Consider the following 13,994-nt stretch of genomic DNA (forward strand, 5'->3'; position numbering starts at 1 on the left):
ACGATCGGAACCAGCTTGATCCGACCGGTCGGTCAGTGCAACTCCGAGCAATTGAGAATTTGAGAGATAATACATGCCGAAAAGTCCAGCCGTAGCCACCACCAAGCACACCGTGCACATCTACCTCAGGTATACATGCCCATTACTCAATATTTGACGTCGCTACCGCACAGATATAAGTACTCGGACTCAATGGCTTCGCCGAACCTTGATGGTTCAGAATTTATGGCGCTACTGGCTTATTGTACTGGGCTAGTTCTAACACCGATATACTGACAATCTGAAAGGGATCTTTGTGTGAAGTCGAAAGGGCCAGTCGTCCACTATCACCGCCAACGCCGGGACTCAATTCCCGCATTTTCTCATCCGCAGGCAAGATGGCTACCATGCATCAAAAGACGAACCCTGAGTCGCTATTCCCGTCGGCATGGGCTACTCACCGCAAAGCTCTGCTGACAGGAGCCACCCTGAGCTTCGTGCTGCTGCAACTGCTCTTCCTGACTAACATGTCTCTTCTTTATGGGTCACAGTTCAAAGATGCTTACAAGACTCACAACCTCGAAGTACTGGCCATCGACTACGATGGCGGAGTTGTTGGCGAATCCATGCTCGAAGCATACCAACAACTTCGGGCCAGCACCTTTGTCACGTTGGATTTCCACCGGGCATCTGAATATCCCGACTACCAAACGGTCGAAAAAGCTGTCTGCAGTGGTCATTTCTGGGCTGCAATATACACATTGCCTGGAGCCTCGGAACGCCTCTCGGCTGCATGACCAGGAGGGGCTGCGGCGGCGTCATACAACTCATCCAACACCATCCGCTACGTCTATAATGAAGCAAGATATCCAACGACGATGGAAGGCTACGTGAACCCCGACCTCGAGGAGTTGGTAGCCGCTACTCGTACGGTATACACGCAGATCAACGGCACACGCGCTTTCAGCTCAGTCAATCAATCCGATTCTGCTGCCATCGACGCCTTCTTGAACCCATTCACGGCCACGTCAATCAACCTGAAACCTACGGAGCAAGGCACTCGAGTCCTTTACAACACCGCATCTGTGGCCTTGTCCATTGTTCAGCAGTTCTTCTTCGTCATGGCCATCAACGGAGTGAGTAGCAGCTTGAATCTGTTCAGTCGATTAACTACTCTTATGAATGGGCTCATTCGCCATGTGTTTGCAACTGCGTACACATTCGTGGGGTCGCTATGTTGGACAGGATACATCTGGGCCTACAAAGAAAGCTGGGCTTTGACTGGTGGTCAGTTTATGCTGATCTGGATGCTCGGTTGGCTGTTCATGTACATCAACTTCATGTTACTCGACACTGCCTCCGTCCTCATTCCCATGCAGTATATGCCGTTCTTCGTGCTGACCTGGATCATTATGAACATCACTAGCTCGCTGGCGAATTTCGATCTGGCGCCATCATTCTACAAGTATGGGTACGCCCTACCTGCGCACAATTGGTATGAGACCTTCATTCAGATCACATCCGGTGGATGCTACAACCGACTCTATCGAACCTTGCCGGTATTATTTGCATGGTTCATTGTTGGACACCTTCTCGTTATTCTGGCTACAAATCATCGATGCCGAAGGGCTCGCGCAGAGGGAGAGAAGCAGGAAGAGGAGCGTCTACGCAGCCCAGACGAGAAAGGAGCCAGCAAGGATGAAGGCAGCAGCCATGGTGCAGACGGGTCTCTATCAGCGTCTGCATCAAGCCCGACAGCTGACTTCCTCAGCCTCAGCAGAACACGTTCGAGTACCTCGGTGTATGGGCCGAGCATGCCACCTGCCTTTGAGGCTTTGTCACGCAGGCTGACCGAGGGCAGATGATGGTCACTGCATGCCTATCTCATAGGCAACGTTTGTGCCTATAACAGAGGTTTGATGGTGTCGAGCCATGTATAAAGTTATTTCAGTAGACAAGGTTCTTCTTCGGACCAAGCCTGCCAGAACGTTACGTGTCTTCTGTACATGGAGTGGGGGTAACTCTATCCACCTATCTTTTGCACCTCCAACCTTCCGCATAAGAAGCTGTCTTCGTCAGATCTGAGGCTGATAAAAGTCAATCTCTTCGGGTCCTGACGTATGGTCCTTTGGGTCCCGCCGACTCGTACGTCGATCCGCCATACCTTTCCAAGTAACAAGACTTCGAGGAACATTGCCTCGTAAGTCTCTTGCGAAAGCACCAACCCAGTGTAACCTCGACATTCCGTACATATGGTACTCATTTTGCCCGTTGCAAAAACTGCTAGCCATGTAAGCTGCCTCTTTGAAGTCAAGCAAACGTGAAGATGCAATCCCGAATCAACCCTAGATCTGTTCTTTTCCCGCTTGTTGTGGTCTCGGAATTCTGTAATGCCGCACTATACAACACCGTCGTTGAGACCAATCACGGCCCCATACAAGGTTATCCTGCTTTCAATAGTACCCCCAGCGGGAACTTGACAAATTGGGAGCATATCACAGTATGGAAGGGCATACCCTTCGCAGCATCAACGGCAGCTCAGAATCGATTCAGATCGCCTCAACCAGCCGAATCGTGGAATCAGACCTTACTAGCGAAAGATTTTGGACCTATCTGCCCTTCTGCAACAACCGGCGACAATGGCTACAACATCAGTGAGGATTGCTTGAATCTCAACATCTGGAGTGCCGCCAATTCCAGCGATGCGAAGCTTCCCGTGGTCATGTGGAGTTATCCAGCGGAATCTACTGCCGCGGACGCTCTCTTCGACGGTGGCGGTATGGCGGACAAGGGCATCGTCTATGTCAACTACAATTACCGGACCGGCTCTTTCGGGTGGTTGGCGCACCCTTGGCTCTCGGATGAAGTCTTGGAGGAGACCGGCCACAATAGCTCGGGCAAGTGGGGGATGTTAGATCAGTTCGCCGCCTTGAAATGGATTCACGCGAACATTGCAGCCTTTGGTGGAGACCCTGATCACATCACCGTCATGGGCCAGTCGGCAGGATCCGCTGCAACGTACCATATCGTGAACAGTCCTCTCACCAAGGGTTTGATTGTTGGGGCCATCATCGAATCTGGAGTGCGGGATCCACACGACCCTCTTGCGACATCTCTTGCCGAAGGATATCAAACATTGGAGACCGCTCTGGAGACTGGCGAGGAATACGTGGCCAGTCTAAATGTCAGCAGCCTCGAAGAGCTACGGGCATTACCGATGGACAACCTTACCACTTCATTCATGGATAGTGAGTTTTCGTTTTCGGCAACACTGGACAGTTATGCCATGCCGAGCACCTACCTACCTCGAGTCGTTACAAAAGGGCCCAGCAAATGACATCCCGATCATCACTGGAAACACAAAGGATGAAAGCGGCGCCAATTATGGTCAGGTCGAGAAAGTAACTGAGTACTACTCATTCCTTAATGAAACATACGACAGCGATACAGGCAATTGGACCTCCGAGTTTCTCGCTCTCTACCCAACAGACAATTCGACTTCCGCAACAGGTGCCTACGACTCGCAGTTCACTGACCGGTCTAAAGTTGGCACCTGGCTCTGGGCAAACCTTTGGCATCCTGCTGCTTCCAGCCCGGTGTACACGTATTTCTGGGATCATGCTCCGCCAAATCAGACTAGGGGCGCCTACCACGAGTCTGAGATCAATTACGTTTTGAACAACCTCTATGACACAGACTCTCCCTGGACAGCCGAGGACTACGAGATCGCGGCCAAGATGAACGGCTACTGGGCCGATTTCATCAAGACTGGGGATCCGAACGGAAACAATCTCCCGTCCTAGAATGCAACGGGCGTGGATCCGGTGATCCATCCCGTCGGAAACGGATAGGGTCCTATACCAGTAGCATCGGCCAACAAGGTCGCTTGGTTCGACTCTCTGCCAGCTTACTAACACCACTGCAGCTATTGATCTGTTTCTGGTCGAACGGGTGAGAGTAGGAAGAAAGTTCAGGTTTGATAGTCTGTCATATCGACACTAAGCACTACTAGTATGTAGTTATCGCCCTAGTTGGGCGGTCAAATCCGATGCAAGGCTGGGATAGGACTTCAGTTGTCTCTTACAATTCTCTTTTCACAAAATCGACTTTCGTCTTCGCCATTCTTCGAAAACATGGCCACAGTAAATGCGGACGTTGGCATTGAGGACTGAGACGCTCAACCACACAGACCACGGTTACTCTCCGTTCTTTCGCAACGACTCGACTGGCCTGGGATTCTACTTGACTACTGTAGTTCAGTCATATCACCTTTATTGAAAATCACTGTCGGACAATGACACTTACCTCACTTCCGAATTGGGTTTGGGTGTCTTATTCGGCAGTAGTACTATCAGTACACCGTTCAGCGCTATCGCTGCTCGTCGCAGTTGCCATTCTATCATGTCTCAGCTTCTTGGCATATCGCCTGTTTCTCTCACCACTAAGCAAAGTCCCCGGCCCATGGTACACCAATATATCGCACCTCTTTATGGTATATCACGATTTCAACGGCACGAAGCGTCTCTGGATACACAATCTGCACCTAAGATATGGTTGCGTGGTACGATTGGCACCCAATGAGGTATCCTTTGCCAGCGCAGCGGCCTTGAAAGAGATCTACACCTCTGCCGGTGGTTATGCGAAGACGGAGTTATATTCTCTTTTCAAACAAAACGATCACAGAAATCTCTTCACTGCCTTAGACAAGAAGGAGGTGAGTCCTATCCTCCCTAGGAAGCACGAGTATGGTCTTACATTTCTCTACAGCACAACGAGAAGAAAAAGCGGCTTGCGGATCGGTACACGAATACGGCTGTCCTGCATCCCAGCATCCAGGAACCCCTACGTGAGCGTGGTGAAGCATTTGCAAAAGTCTGTGGTGAAAGCGAAAGTACAGACATATACGTGGGTGTTTAACTCAAGAACGTGTTTTCTCTGGCGGACTGACATTTCGCAGCTCTACTTGCACTGCTACGCCCTTGACTGTGTGAGTGCCATGATCTTCCACCCATACGGCACGAAATCTGTCGAGGGTGGTAGTGATCATGACATGGTCCGAAACCTTTCGTACCATGACAGCCGGTCTGGTAAGTGAACACCCTACTTACCTATCAGCATTCGTTCAGTAGGCTGACCAGACCATAGCACTGGTGCTCCGTCACCACTACCCTTGGCTCGAAGCTGCTTACAAGTCGTTGACTCCCAAGCGACCCTCGAAAGGCGGCAAATTCCTCTTTCATTATGCCTGGTCCTCGATGCGGGCATCCCCTCATTCAGACTTCACACTCGCAACTCGCCTGCTCCAACATCCCGAGATGGGCATGGAGGACATGGTCGCCGAGTGCCTCGATCACATTGGCGCAGGTATCGACACCACAGGTGATGCGCTATGCTTTCTCATGTGGGAGTTATCGCAATCGCACAACGCTGAGCGCATGCAGCGACTCATCGAGGAGCTACAGACATGTGACCCGGAGCATGGGGGCAGGCTCAATCAACAGCCATATCTCAACGCCGTTATTGAGGAGACCATGAGGCTCTGGGCTCCCGGCACCCTGCCTCTACCACGTTACGTGCCTCAAGGCGGCCGAGTCATTGACGGGTACTACATTCCGGCTCATACCATTGTCAGCGCTCAGTCATACACAGTACACCGGCTTGACCAGTCCGTCTTCCCTGAACCAGACAAATTCCTTCCCGAGAGATGGCTCGAAGAGAAAGGCAGCGTCGACAGACAGCGCTTGATGTTCGCATTTGGGTCCGGCGCCCGTTCATGCATCGGCAAATTGTGAGTGTTTTCCACCAATTTTTTTTGGAGCAATTGCTTGAGTGCTAATGGGCAAATGCTCGATAGCCTCGCTCTGTCCGAAATGAGAATTCTGTTACACTCCGTATATTCGAGGTATCGGACACGACCCGCCGCGGATATGCACGCATCTATGGAGATGTCGGATCAGTTGCTGACCTCTCGACCGAAGGACTTGCTATGCAAGCTCACCTTCGACCGTCTGATAAGAAAATGAGCGGTTGAACACCATCTACGTACCCTAGCGAGCATATTTCCCAAAAACTGGCACCGTCTGACAAGGAGTACATCTAAGATACATGTATAAGTTCATGGCCCAGCTTGACTTAAAGCTAGTAGCAGTCGTACGGTAGGGCCGAGGCCTCCTAATTGTCAGCAGCTAACACTCGAGGCAGCGTTCTGGGAGGGCATTGAAACCGAATTTGATCTTTCTTTTAGAAGCGGCGATATACCCCCGCTAATTGGGACGCAGGTTGCCCTTAGTACTACGATTTCGAGTACTTTATCAGGATATCATTGGTATTTTGACTTTGTGAGGTGCCAGCCCTAGATGCGATAGTACTATGTACTTAGTATCAGATCTTTGGCTATTCTCCTGTCGATTGTACTATATATTCTGGTTGGGAATAGGAGGGTCGAGGAGTTTGCTGGATGCAGGGGCCGGTCGCCTGCGAGAGTCCTCCGCGTTCAGCTCAATGTCTGCCTGGGACAGTCGATTCTGTAAAAGACTCCCCCGTAAGTTGCTGAGACTCGCTAGCGGATAGCTGTATAGGTACTAGTATACGACTGGATTCTGAGCCGCCCTCTAAAGGAGACTTCCGGACTGGGCTTTTATTCGGCGAGCATTCGTGGAGGCGGTTGACGTCCGGGAAGGCTTCTCGTCAGGAGGCATACATGAGTACTAGTGCCTACTTTGAACCCAACCAGGTACAGCGGTCAGACGATACCAATTTTTTTCTGGAAAGGAGCTAGGTAAGTATTATTGTAAAAGCTAATTTGAATTTACATTCGATCTATAGTACTATAGTAAGTAGTACTGCGTTTATGAGGGCAGCTTTATCGGTTTCGTTAGCCATTTAGATCATGGTCATCGGCTACTCTTCTGCGCTGTTCTTAGCACTGTCACGCGCGTTGCGAATCGCGTAATAAGCTCGCCCTGAACAACGGTCCCACCAAGATTCGACGAGTGACCGGAATTTCAAATTCTATTCTTCTAGATACTAGTACTCTATCTAAGGCAGAGGATCCGATCCGGGTAAAAGAAATACCTTTCTGTAATAATAGCCTTAAAATTTTAACTATACATTCCGAAATCACTATATTCTGTAGAAGAATCCGATTCAGATTTATTCCCATATAAATATAATATATAGTAAATCTAGTATAAATTAAGTACTAGTATAAATCGAATATAAATCGAGTATAAATTTAATATTATTAACGTTTTTAAATTACTAGAGTATAGTAATACTATAGTATTATATAATAGTTCGTAGAGATATAAATTATAATGATACTAAATAATCGATATCATAAAATTAATATCGTGAAAGTCTTTATCAGGGCGTTTATATTAGTCGTTCTATTCGTCGTGCGTACTATTCTTAATATCGTGCTAATAAGTGATACTATACTAGTATCTTCGGGGGCTTCACCTGGAGCACTTGGCGCGTAATAAGTAGTCTTCAGTTGTTGTATATTCCAGGTTCACCTCAGTCTCTACGATTATGGCTTGGAAACGGCGTCTGCATTATATTCGGCCAGCGGATTGGCTGGAAGCATGTCTCGCAGGGCTTGAACTTATGTTGCCTCATCGCTCGACACTGCCTCGCCTTCGGCTCGTCTTTCCCAGTATCGATAAGAACTGGAGCAGCCTGCTTACGGCCCCTTCAAGCTCGTGTCCACCCGTCGATCATAAGCCAGCACCTACAATAAGCGGGTAGCAAGATATGGATGAAAGTGCCAATCCATTCGCGGAGAGACAAATTCACCTGGTATAAGTGCTTCATAGAGGGGCGCAATCCAACCTTACACTTTAGTGGGCTCCATACCCAACGCCCTTACATCAGCCTTCGTTGAAGCTCGCCACGCCGAACGGAAAATGATTTTTCCAGTGTACAACTCCGAATTCGTCGACGGACTGAGAAGATCACCGAGAAAGGAATAGCGTACTGAGCCGAGGCTGTCAGAAATGAGGCAGCAGTTTCGCGGTATTGGGCCTAGCGTTAATAAGGCGGGGAAATACTGCGGTATAGTATGCGGAGATGGACAGGACGAGTTCATAACATTAGTATTGTAATGGACGGTCTCTTGCCAGCTTCGAGATGACAGGACCAGACCTTTAGACTTTCGAGAGTGGTCAGGTGCCTGTCATGAACTGATCTCCACAAGGTTGGGTGGCGACAGAGCCTTCGGACAGAGCCAGACGACGTCGACCACGAACAATGCTTTCGCCCACTGTTGGTACCGATTGTGATCTAGGCGTACTGACATCTGCGAGTTGTTCTTTTGTTTCCCGATGGGCAGTGACATCGTCAGACGCTGCCGTGTTTCGGCCTGGTTGATGCTAACAGTGGTCTCAACAGCTGCGAGTCGTTTCGGTGTAATGTGGAGCTCAGCGCAAAAGGAGATTGATCATCATGGAAGTGACAGACGCTCCAGAATCAGTATGCCTGAATGATTGCTTGAGTGGCACTGATATCAATCGTGACTCGCTCTTTGGGGGACCATGCATCGGAGGCCGTCTTGGGATTTCTAAGGGCAAGAACCAGAGTCAGCATTCAGTGAAGTGGAATGTACCGTACCCACGGGGAAAAACCTGCCAAAGGATCACCGCATGCAAAACATGTCAGAAGTGAACTCCAAAGGATCTTTGATGACCCCGGGTAAGCAATCTAAGCTTTATTGTTTCGCAGGATCCTGAGGTACAAGTACAAATTCCATCTCTTGAAAAATCTCGCCTCTCCAAACGTACAGTGGCAACGCAAGCATTTGGCACAACTGAAGTTCTCAGACGGCGATGGAGGGGAGATGATGAAGGAAGAGGAGCAGCCTGAAAGACCGAAGAGGATGGATGACCAAAGAGAGAAGGAGAAATACTAGTACTACTATGTAGTTCGGAGATGACGACGAAGTGAAAAGAGGCCATCGAACGATTTTGGAAGAGGCGACGACGGATTGACGGAAAGGTGGTTGGACCAGACTCTTCCTGGATTGCACTGATCACGAAGGTTTGGTAGGAGCCGTGACGAGCGACAGGAAACGGTGATGGTTGTTGCTCAATGCTGAATGGAATCAATCATCCATAAGTGGTTTCACATAGGCAATAGAAATGAACCACCTTCCTGAGGCAATATCAGGGAAGATTCGAGATGTATCATCAAGGTGAGAGATGGACTGTTTGAGAAAGAGATGAAAAGTCCAATGATTGATGATTTAGAAGAATAGAAGTCAGCAACATAGAGAGGGTGTGAAAGTAATGCGAAGCAAGACTGAGGATTGTCATACACGCCGTTTGGAGGCACAATCCCATTGCTAAAACTGCTTCATCGCCGCTTTTACCACGGCCTCATGCTAATGTAAAGTAAGTATACTATCGCAGTCACCTACTAGTATCCTTCCATCCCTGCTAAGTCGCTCATGAACGTTGCATGAGTTTGCATGACTGCATTTGCTGTCCCTTCTCCAATACACAAGGACCACAGTAGTATTACTATGTAGTATACGGTCCCAAATGATCTTGCCTTGCTCATCAGGTCTTGCAGACACATAGCTTTTGTTTCAGAGTGAATGTTTCAGCTATGTGCCTAGACTCTGCTTAGTCTACACGCGCATAACAAGGTCTTTTTGGTTGCTTCCATTCCTGGCAGGTGCTCGCCCTGAACGATTCCAACCGTATCTCAGAGACGAGCAGGCACGAAGATCTTCTGATTTCACATGACAATTGCGGATCACGAACCATGGAAACAGCCTATCCGCCGAGCCTGTTTTCCAGAGAAATTGGCACCGTCTGACAGGGTACGCCGTACATTGAAGACACAAGTTCGAAGTCAAGCTGGTCCGCAACAGCGGAGCCTTAGCAGCGAGACAGAAGCACTGTACAGTAGAGCTGATGGCCTCCACCCTGCCAAAAGCCAACAATATACAGTATCGTTGTTTTTTGAACAGCCAATTTGATGTTTTATTTGTGCCTAGCAACCGCTACTCTAAACTATCAAAGTATCGTTGTTTTTTGAAGGACTCCGGAATGACAACAAGAATGGTACATAACTACTAGTACTTGAACCTGACCAGCCACAGCGGCCAGACGGTGCCACCTTTTCTGGAAACTGCAAACGTCCAGTGTCGCGCCTTCGTCTGAGCAGGGCTGACATATGGGCAATATCTCGAGCCCCTTTCCAGAAAATTGGCATCGTCTGACAGGGAGTCCATCAGCGATACTGTACAAGTAGAAGGTCGAACAGGCTCACGACAGCAGGTGGCTTGAGTTGAACCCAGTTGGAACATGCGATAGAAGTGATGACCTCCACCCTGTCAACGGCTGACGCTGTCGTTGTGTGCGGAGGACCCCGGAATGTGTACGCGATGTGCGGCTGAATCTTGGGGATCCGCTTTCACCACGTCATCTCACCCTTCAAGAACCGGCATTTGAGCATGACCTTGTGACCTGAAGGAAGTGATCGTCTGCACAGCTGTTGAATGAAGCAGGTACTGAGATCATCAAGCACCAGCTTCAGAAGAGATTCGTGGAGTACATACAGTAGTATTCTGGACAGTGGCATTAGGTCACCTGTTCCTTTCCAGAATCTCCATCTCACTCGTATGATGGACGAGTTTCACGAACATGCCTTCAAGTTATTAAGTGACATGGCAATGGTCGATCTCCACCCTCGACCCTTGGTGCGCAACGTGTGGCCATTCTGCCACATACATAGAACGTGGATCGTGCCGGAGACCACCGGCTGAGGTCCACGTACAGAGACACTCCTCCATATGACGTCTTCTGTGTGGTTCCAGCCCATCTGATGATCAAACTCGTACCAGGTTGGTACGGTAATGACTGAGGATCGTCTTGGTGAAGAGTCCTAGAGCCAGAGCCTCCGGCGGTGCTGTGATCAGAACGCGCCCATACAGGTTGGGACGGAGCAGGCCGCCATGCGCCCATGGTGATGGAGTATACGACCGAGAGTCATATGTTCCAACTGGTAGCCTAGCGCATCACGATGGCAATGGTGCTCGACCAACCTGGATTCAGGTCGTTTCCGGAACTTCTCTGGTGTACGCTCATCGGAAGTAACAGGCGATCGGCCTCGATTATGCATGATCATCATGTCTTCGGCTGATGGGTGAAGACACTCTTTGGAGAGTGGATGCCGCAACAGCAATCGGTCGGCGTTGGATTCACACCTCCACCTTGATAACCTCCTATGCGTAAAATCCTGCTCAACGGCTGGAAGCGTTAGCTAGTGGTTCTATGTCATGTGTGAAAGTGGTACGTACCCATTGCACCTTGGAGGATGAAAGTAAAGAAGTACAATCCAATAGGTCGACCGTTTCATGTAGCAAAGGGTCGGCATCCCCTCCATAAGGAAAAACAGCATAGTCGAGTGTGGCTTGGGTTTTCCGTTTGTCTGTAATGGAAGCCTCGACAGGCCGGATGAGGTCACGCTTGTCGTTGCGGCCTACACGGTCGCTGATGATGGCCATTCTGTTTTCGATTTGGATGATTTTCCTGGCAATCATGTACGCGGTACAACTTGTCCAATTGTTCTCCTCGACTCGCAGTGAGCCCAACTGGTTGAGGGCGGCCATTCTTGTGGCAGGGTCGCGGCATTTCGTGGCCGTGAAGAAGAGGGGAGGTATAAATCCCATGTGATAGTCGAGGCTTCCGGCGTCTCCGGAAGAGAACTTGGGAGGGCCATTGCCTGTCCAACGTACTGCAAACTCGTCGTATATGCTCACAATCCATTGAAACTCTCCCAGAAACTGGTGATAGATGACCTCGGAGTTGCTGGATGACGCGCGAAACATGACACTGAACATGGTGTGATAGACGCGTAACAGGGGCACTGCCACAGCGTAACGTTCTTTTCTGGCGGGTGTCAGGCTCTCGACATATCCATCGAAAGTCATGCGCCAGGTGTCCAACAAGTGTTGTATCTTTCGTTGCGGCGAAGGCGTATGTCCAACACTTCTCCAGTCCATCAGTCTCGCAATGTGATGCGCGACACCATCAAGAGCATGATGTGCTGGATGTATGTGAGTGAAAGGAGGGATGAAGGGCAACTCGTGGCTGGGAGCAATCACGGCGATATTAGTTGACTTCTTGACAGTGACGTCTCCCATTCCATACGTCGGCGACTTGTCAAGATAGGACATGAAGATAGGAGCAATGGCTCCAATGATGAGCCGCGCGGACTCGGAAATCTTGACATTCGGATTGGACAATGAGCCATACCATTCCTCAATGATATTGATGCCTGATCGGATGTGGTGAAGGCCACCAGCCGCTGAACCCTTCATGAATTCGCAACAGGCAAACAGTAGACAGGCCATGAGCACGTTTTCCACCTGCGGAGAAGAACACGTCGCCTGGATAGCTTGGGTGTAATGAGATTGATACGCTGCATTGTTATCCAGTGGCAGGCCATCCAGAGCAGCGAACTCTACCACGTTTGAAGTGGCAATAAGCATGTGTTTGACGGCGGGCTGCACAAAGCCGATTTTCGGCAAGAGCTGAGTCCAGAAAGTGTGGCCTACAGGAGACATAAGTCAAGTAAGCACGTATAGACAGGAAGGACTCACCAAAGTAGCAAGAGAAGATGGGTGCGGCTTGTTCAACCCAGAACTGGAAGGAGCGTTTGTCGTTGGCATCACCTATGGGTGCCATGTGAGAAACGACAGGAATAAGAGCGGCGCTCGTCTCGGATCCTTCAGGGCTCGGACGCGATTTAAAGAGCCATGTCTGAGGAGGATGGTAGCCTTCGCATCTCCGCAAAGAATCTGTACATTGCCGACAAGCTGGTTTCCCCTCATCGCACTTTATGCGCCGTTTTCTGGCGACATTGTCAGTCAAACGAATGCGGTTTCCATCGGCGGGAACTTACCTGCAAGTCATGCATCCAGTTTTGACCTTCTGATGAGGCCTCTTGGCTCGACCCTGGACCATGTTGCCATATCGTTTGGATAAAAGGGCAAAAAAGGACCGTGTTCAAAGAAAGTCTCGTCGTAAAAGTTCAAGGAGGATGCTGTGTAGCAGCGGAAACAGGTAGGTGGATTAAAGATCTTAAGACGATGAAACATGCCAAATATGTCTGGTCAAATTTATGGATTGCATGCCAGCCTAGACCTTAAGATGCTGTTAGGGCCAATTTTTAGTAGCCCTACCGAGTCATGTAACGGCAAAAGTCCCTCCACTGACTGGCGTGGAACGGGTATGGGGATGGTCACTGTGGAAAACTGACAAGCCTCGAAACGCTGGATTTGAGCCATATTCGGTTGGTGGCATTGTTAGCATGGCGCATGCTTACGCATCATCGACTACCTGTGGTTCTGGCGCAACCTTGCAAGGATGAATCAATACGGATGATTGGACTCGCCTCCCTGTGTCATGATTCCAAAATCACTACGGAGTCATACCGTTGCTGATCATCATCAACATCAACCCGCAAGAGACAGCCCGATCGAGTCAGAGGGCGTGGAATACTCAGGCCATCGCAAGACGCCGAGACCGCAGAGATGGAAAACACCGTGCCTATCAAGCAAGCTAGTGCATCATCAGTAAAGCGATCTCCGATATTGCGTTACGCGTAGGTACTGTTTGGCCCCTTGGATTGTACCTACTGTAGGTAGATTAACCTTGTGAATCTGACCGCCGATGACATACCCCAAATTGGAGTCTGGAGAAACGAGGGATTCGATATGTACTTACCACAGACATCGTTCACCACCTGGCAACTTCGACAGTCTGGGGGTGCCATGAAATGTATATTGATGCAGGTTGTCCCTGTGGAGGTGGCCGCTGCGGCTCGAATACTGTACCTGGCCAGCAAGGGTGTAAATTATTGGGGTTTGGCAGATTAACCTTGTCGGACACTTCGTCACCTTCCCCAGATTCCCGATAATTAAGTGCCCCCCTTCACATTTCTGCCGGCTTCCAGCCAGCGTGTTCAAAGGTGATCATTATTCCCCCGTGTCACCGCAGGACAAG

At 49.7% G+C, this 13,994-nt stretch overlaps 4 protein-coding genes across 4 annotated transcripts; 3 read left to right on the forward strand and 1 right to left on the reverse strand.

Moving 5' to 3' along the window:
* Positions 1-377: 377 nt before the first annotated feature.
* Positions 378-1,844, forward strand: EDD37DRAFT_611034 (uncharacterized protein; the record flags this gene model as incomplete). The annotated part of the gene is made up of 2 exons (XM_062815260.1): positions 378-714; positions 781-1,844. The coding sequence occupies 2 exons, from the start codon at positions 378-380 to the stop codon at positions 1,842-1,844; spliced, it is 1,401 nt and encodes a 466-aa protein (XP_062668507.1).
* A 461-nt stretch (positions 1,845-2,305) lies between these two features.
* EDD37DRAFT_658704 (carboxylesterase) lies at positions 2,306-3,782 on the forward strand (the record flags this gene model as incomplete). Its single annotated transcript, XM_062818998.1, has 2 exons — positions 2,306-3,227; positions 3,274-3,782. The coding sequence occupies 2 exons, from the start codon at positions 2,306-2,308 to the stop codon at positions 3,780-3,782; spliced, it is 1,431 nt and encodes a 476-aa protein (XP_062668508.1).
* A 305-nt stretch (positions 3,783-4,087) lies between these two features.
* Positions 4,088-6,175, forward strand: EDD37DRAFT_481885 (benzoate 4-monooxygenase cytochrome p450). Its single transcript, XM_062813240.1, has 5 exons — positions 4,088-4,693; positions 4,747-4,884; positions 4,937-5,066; positions 5,125-5,767; positions 5,834-6,175. Exons 1-5 carry the CDS (start codon positions 4,274-4,276, stop codon positions 6,000-6,002), a joined length of 1,500 nt encoding a protein of 499 aa, XP_062668509.1. The 5' UTR covers positions 4,088-4,273; the 3' UTR covers positions 6,003-6,175.
* Positions 6,176-11,030: 4,855 nt separating this feature from the next.
* Positions 11,031-13,237, reverse strand: EDD37DRAFT_482142 (uncharacterized protein). The gene is made up of 4 exons (XM_062813245.1): positions 12,892-13,237; positions 12,590-12,840; positions 11,285-12,540; positions 11,031-11,234 (listed from the first exon to the last, which is right to left on the reverse strand). The coding sequence occupies exons 1-4, from the start codon at positions 12,951-12,953 to the stop codon at positions 11,112-11,114; spliced, it is 1,692 nt and encodes a 563-aa protein (XP_062668510.1). The 5' UTR covers positions 12,954-13,237; the 3' UTR covers positions 11,031-11,111.
* Between the last annotated feature and the right edge of the window lie 757 nt (positions 13,238-13,994).

This window comes from Exophiala viscosa (genome assembly GCF_022695815.1).
Source record: "Exophiala viscosa unplaced genomic scaffold EDD37scaffold_8, whole genome shotgun sequence".
Taxonomy (NCBI): domain Eukaryota; kingdom Fungi; phylum Ascomycota; class Eurotiomycetes; order Chaetothyriales; family Herpotrichiellaceae; genus Exophiala; species Exophiala viscosa.

Coding starts and splice junctions, on each gene's coding strand:
- EDD37DRAFT_481885 (XM_062813240.1), top strand. CDS start 4,274: ATGACACTTACCTCACTTCCGAATTGGGTTTGGGTGTCTTATTCGGCA. Junction 4,694..4,746: donor CTGCCTTAGACAAGAAGGAG/GTGAGTCCTATC, acceptor ATTTCTCTACAG/CACAACGAGAAGAAAAAGCG. Junction 5,768..5,833: donor CGTTCATGCATCGGCAAATT/GTGAGTGTTTTC, acceptor AATGCTCGATAG/CCTCGCTCTGTCCGAAATGA.
- EDD37DRAFT_482142 (XM_062813245.1), bottom strand. CDS start 12,953: ATGGTCCAGGGTCGAGCCAAGAGGCCTCATCAGAAGGTCAAAACTGGA. Junction 12,541..12,589: donor CATCTTCTCTTGCTACTTTG/GTGAGTCCTTCC, acceptor TGTCTCCTGTAG/GCCACACTTTCTGGACTCAG. Junction 11,235..11,284: donor CATCCTCCAAGGTGCAATGG/GTACGTACCACT, acceptor TAACGCTTCCAG/CCGTTGAGCAGGATTTTACG.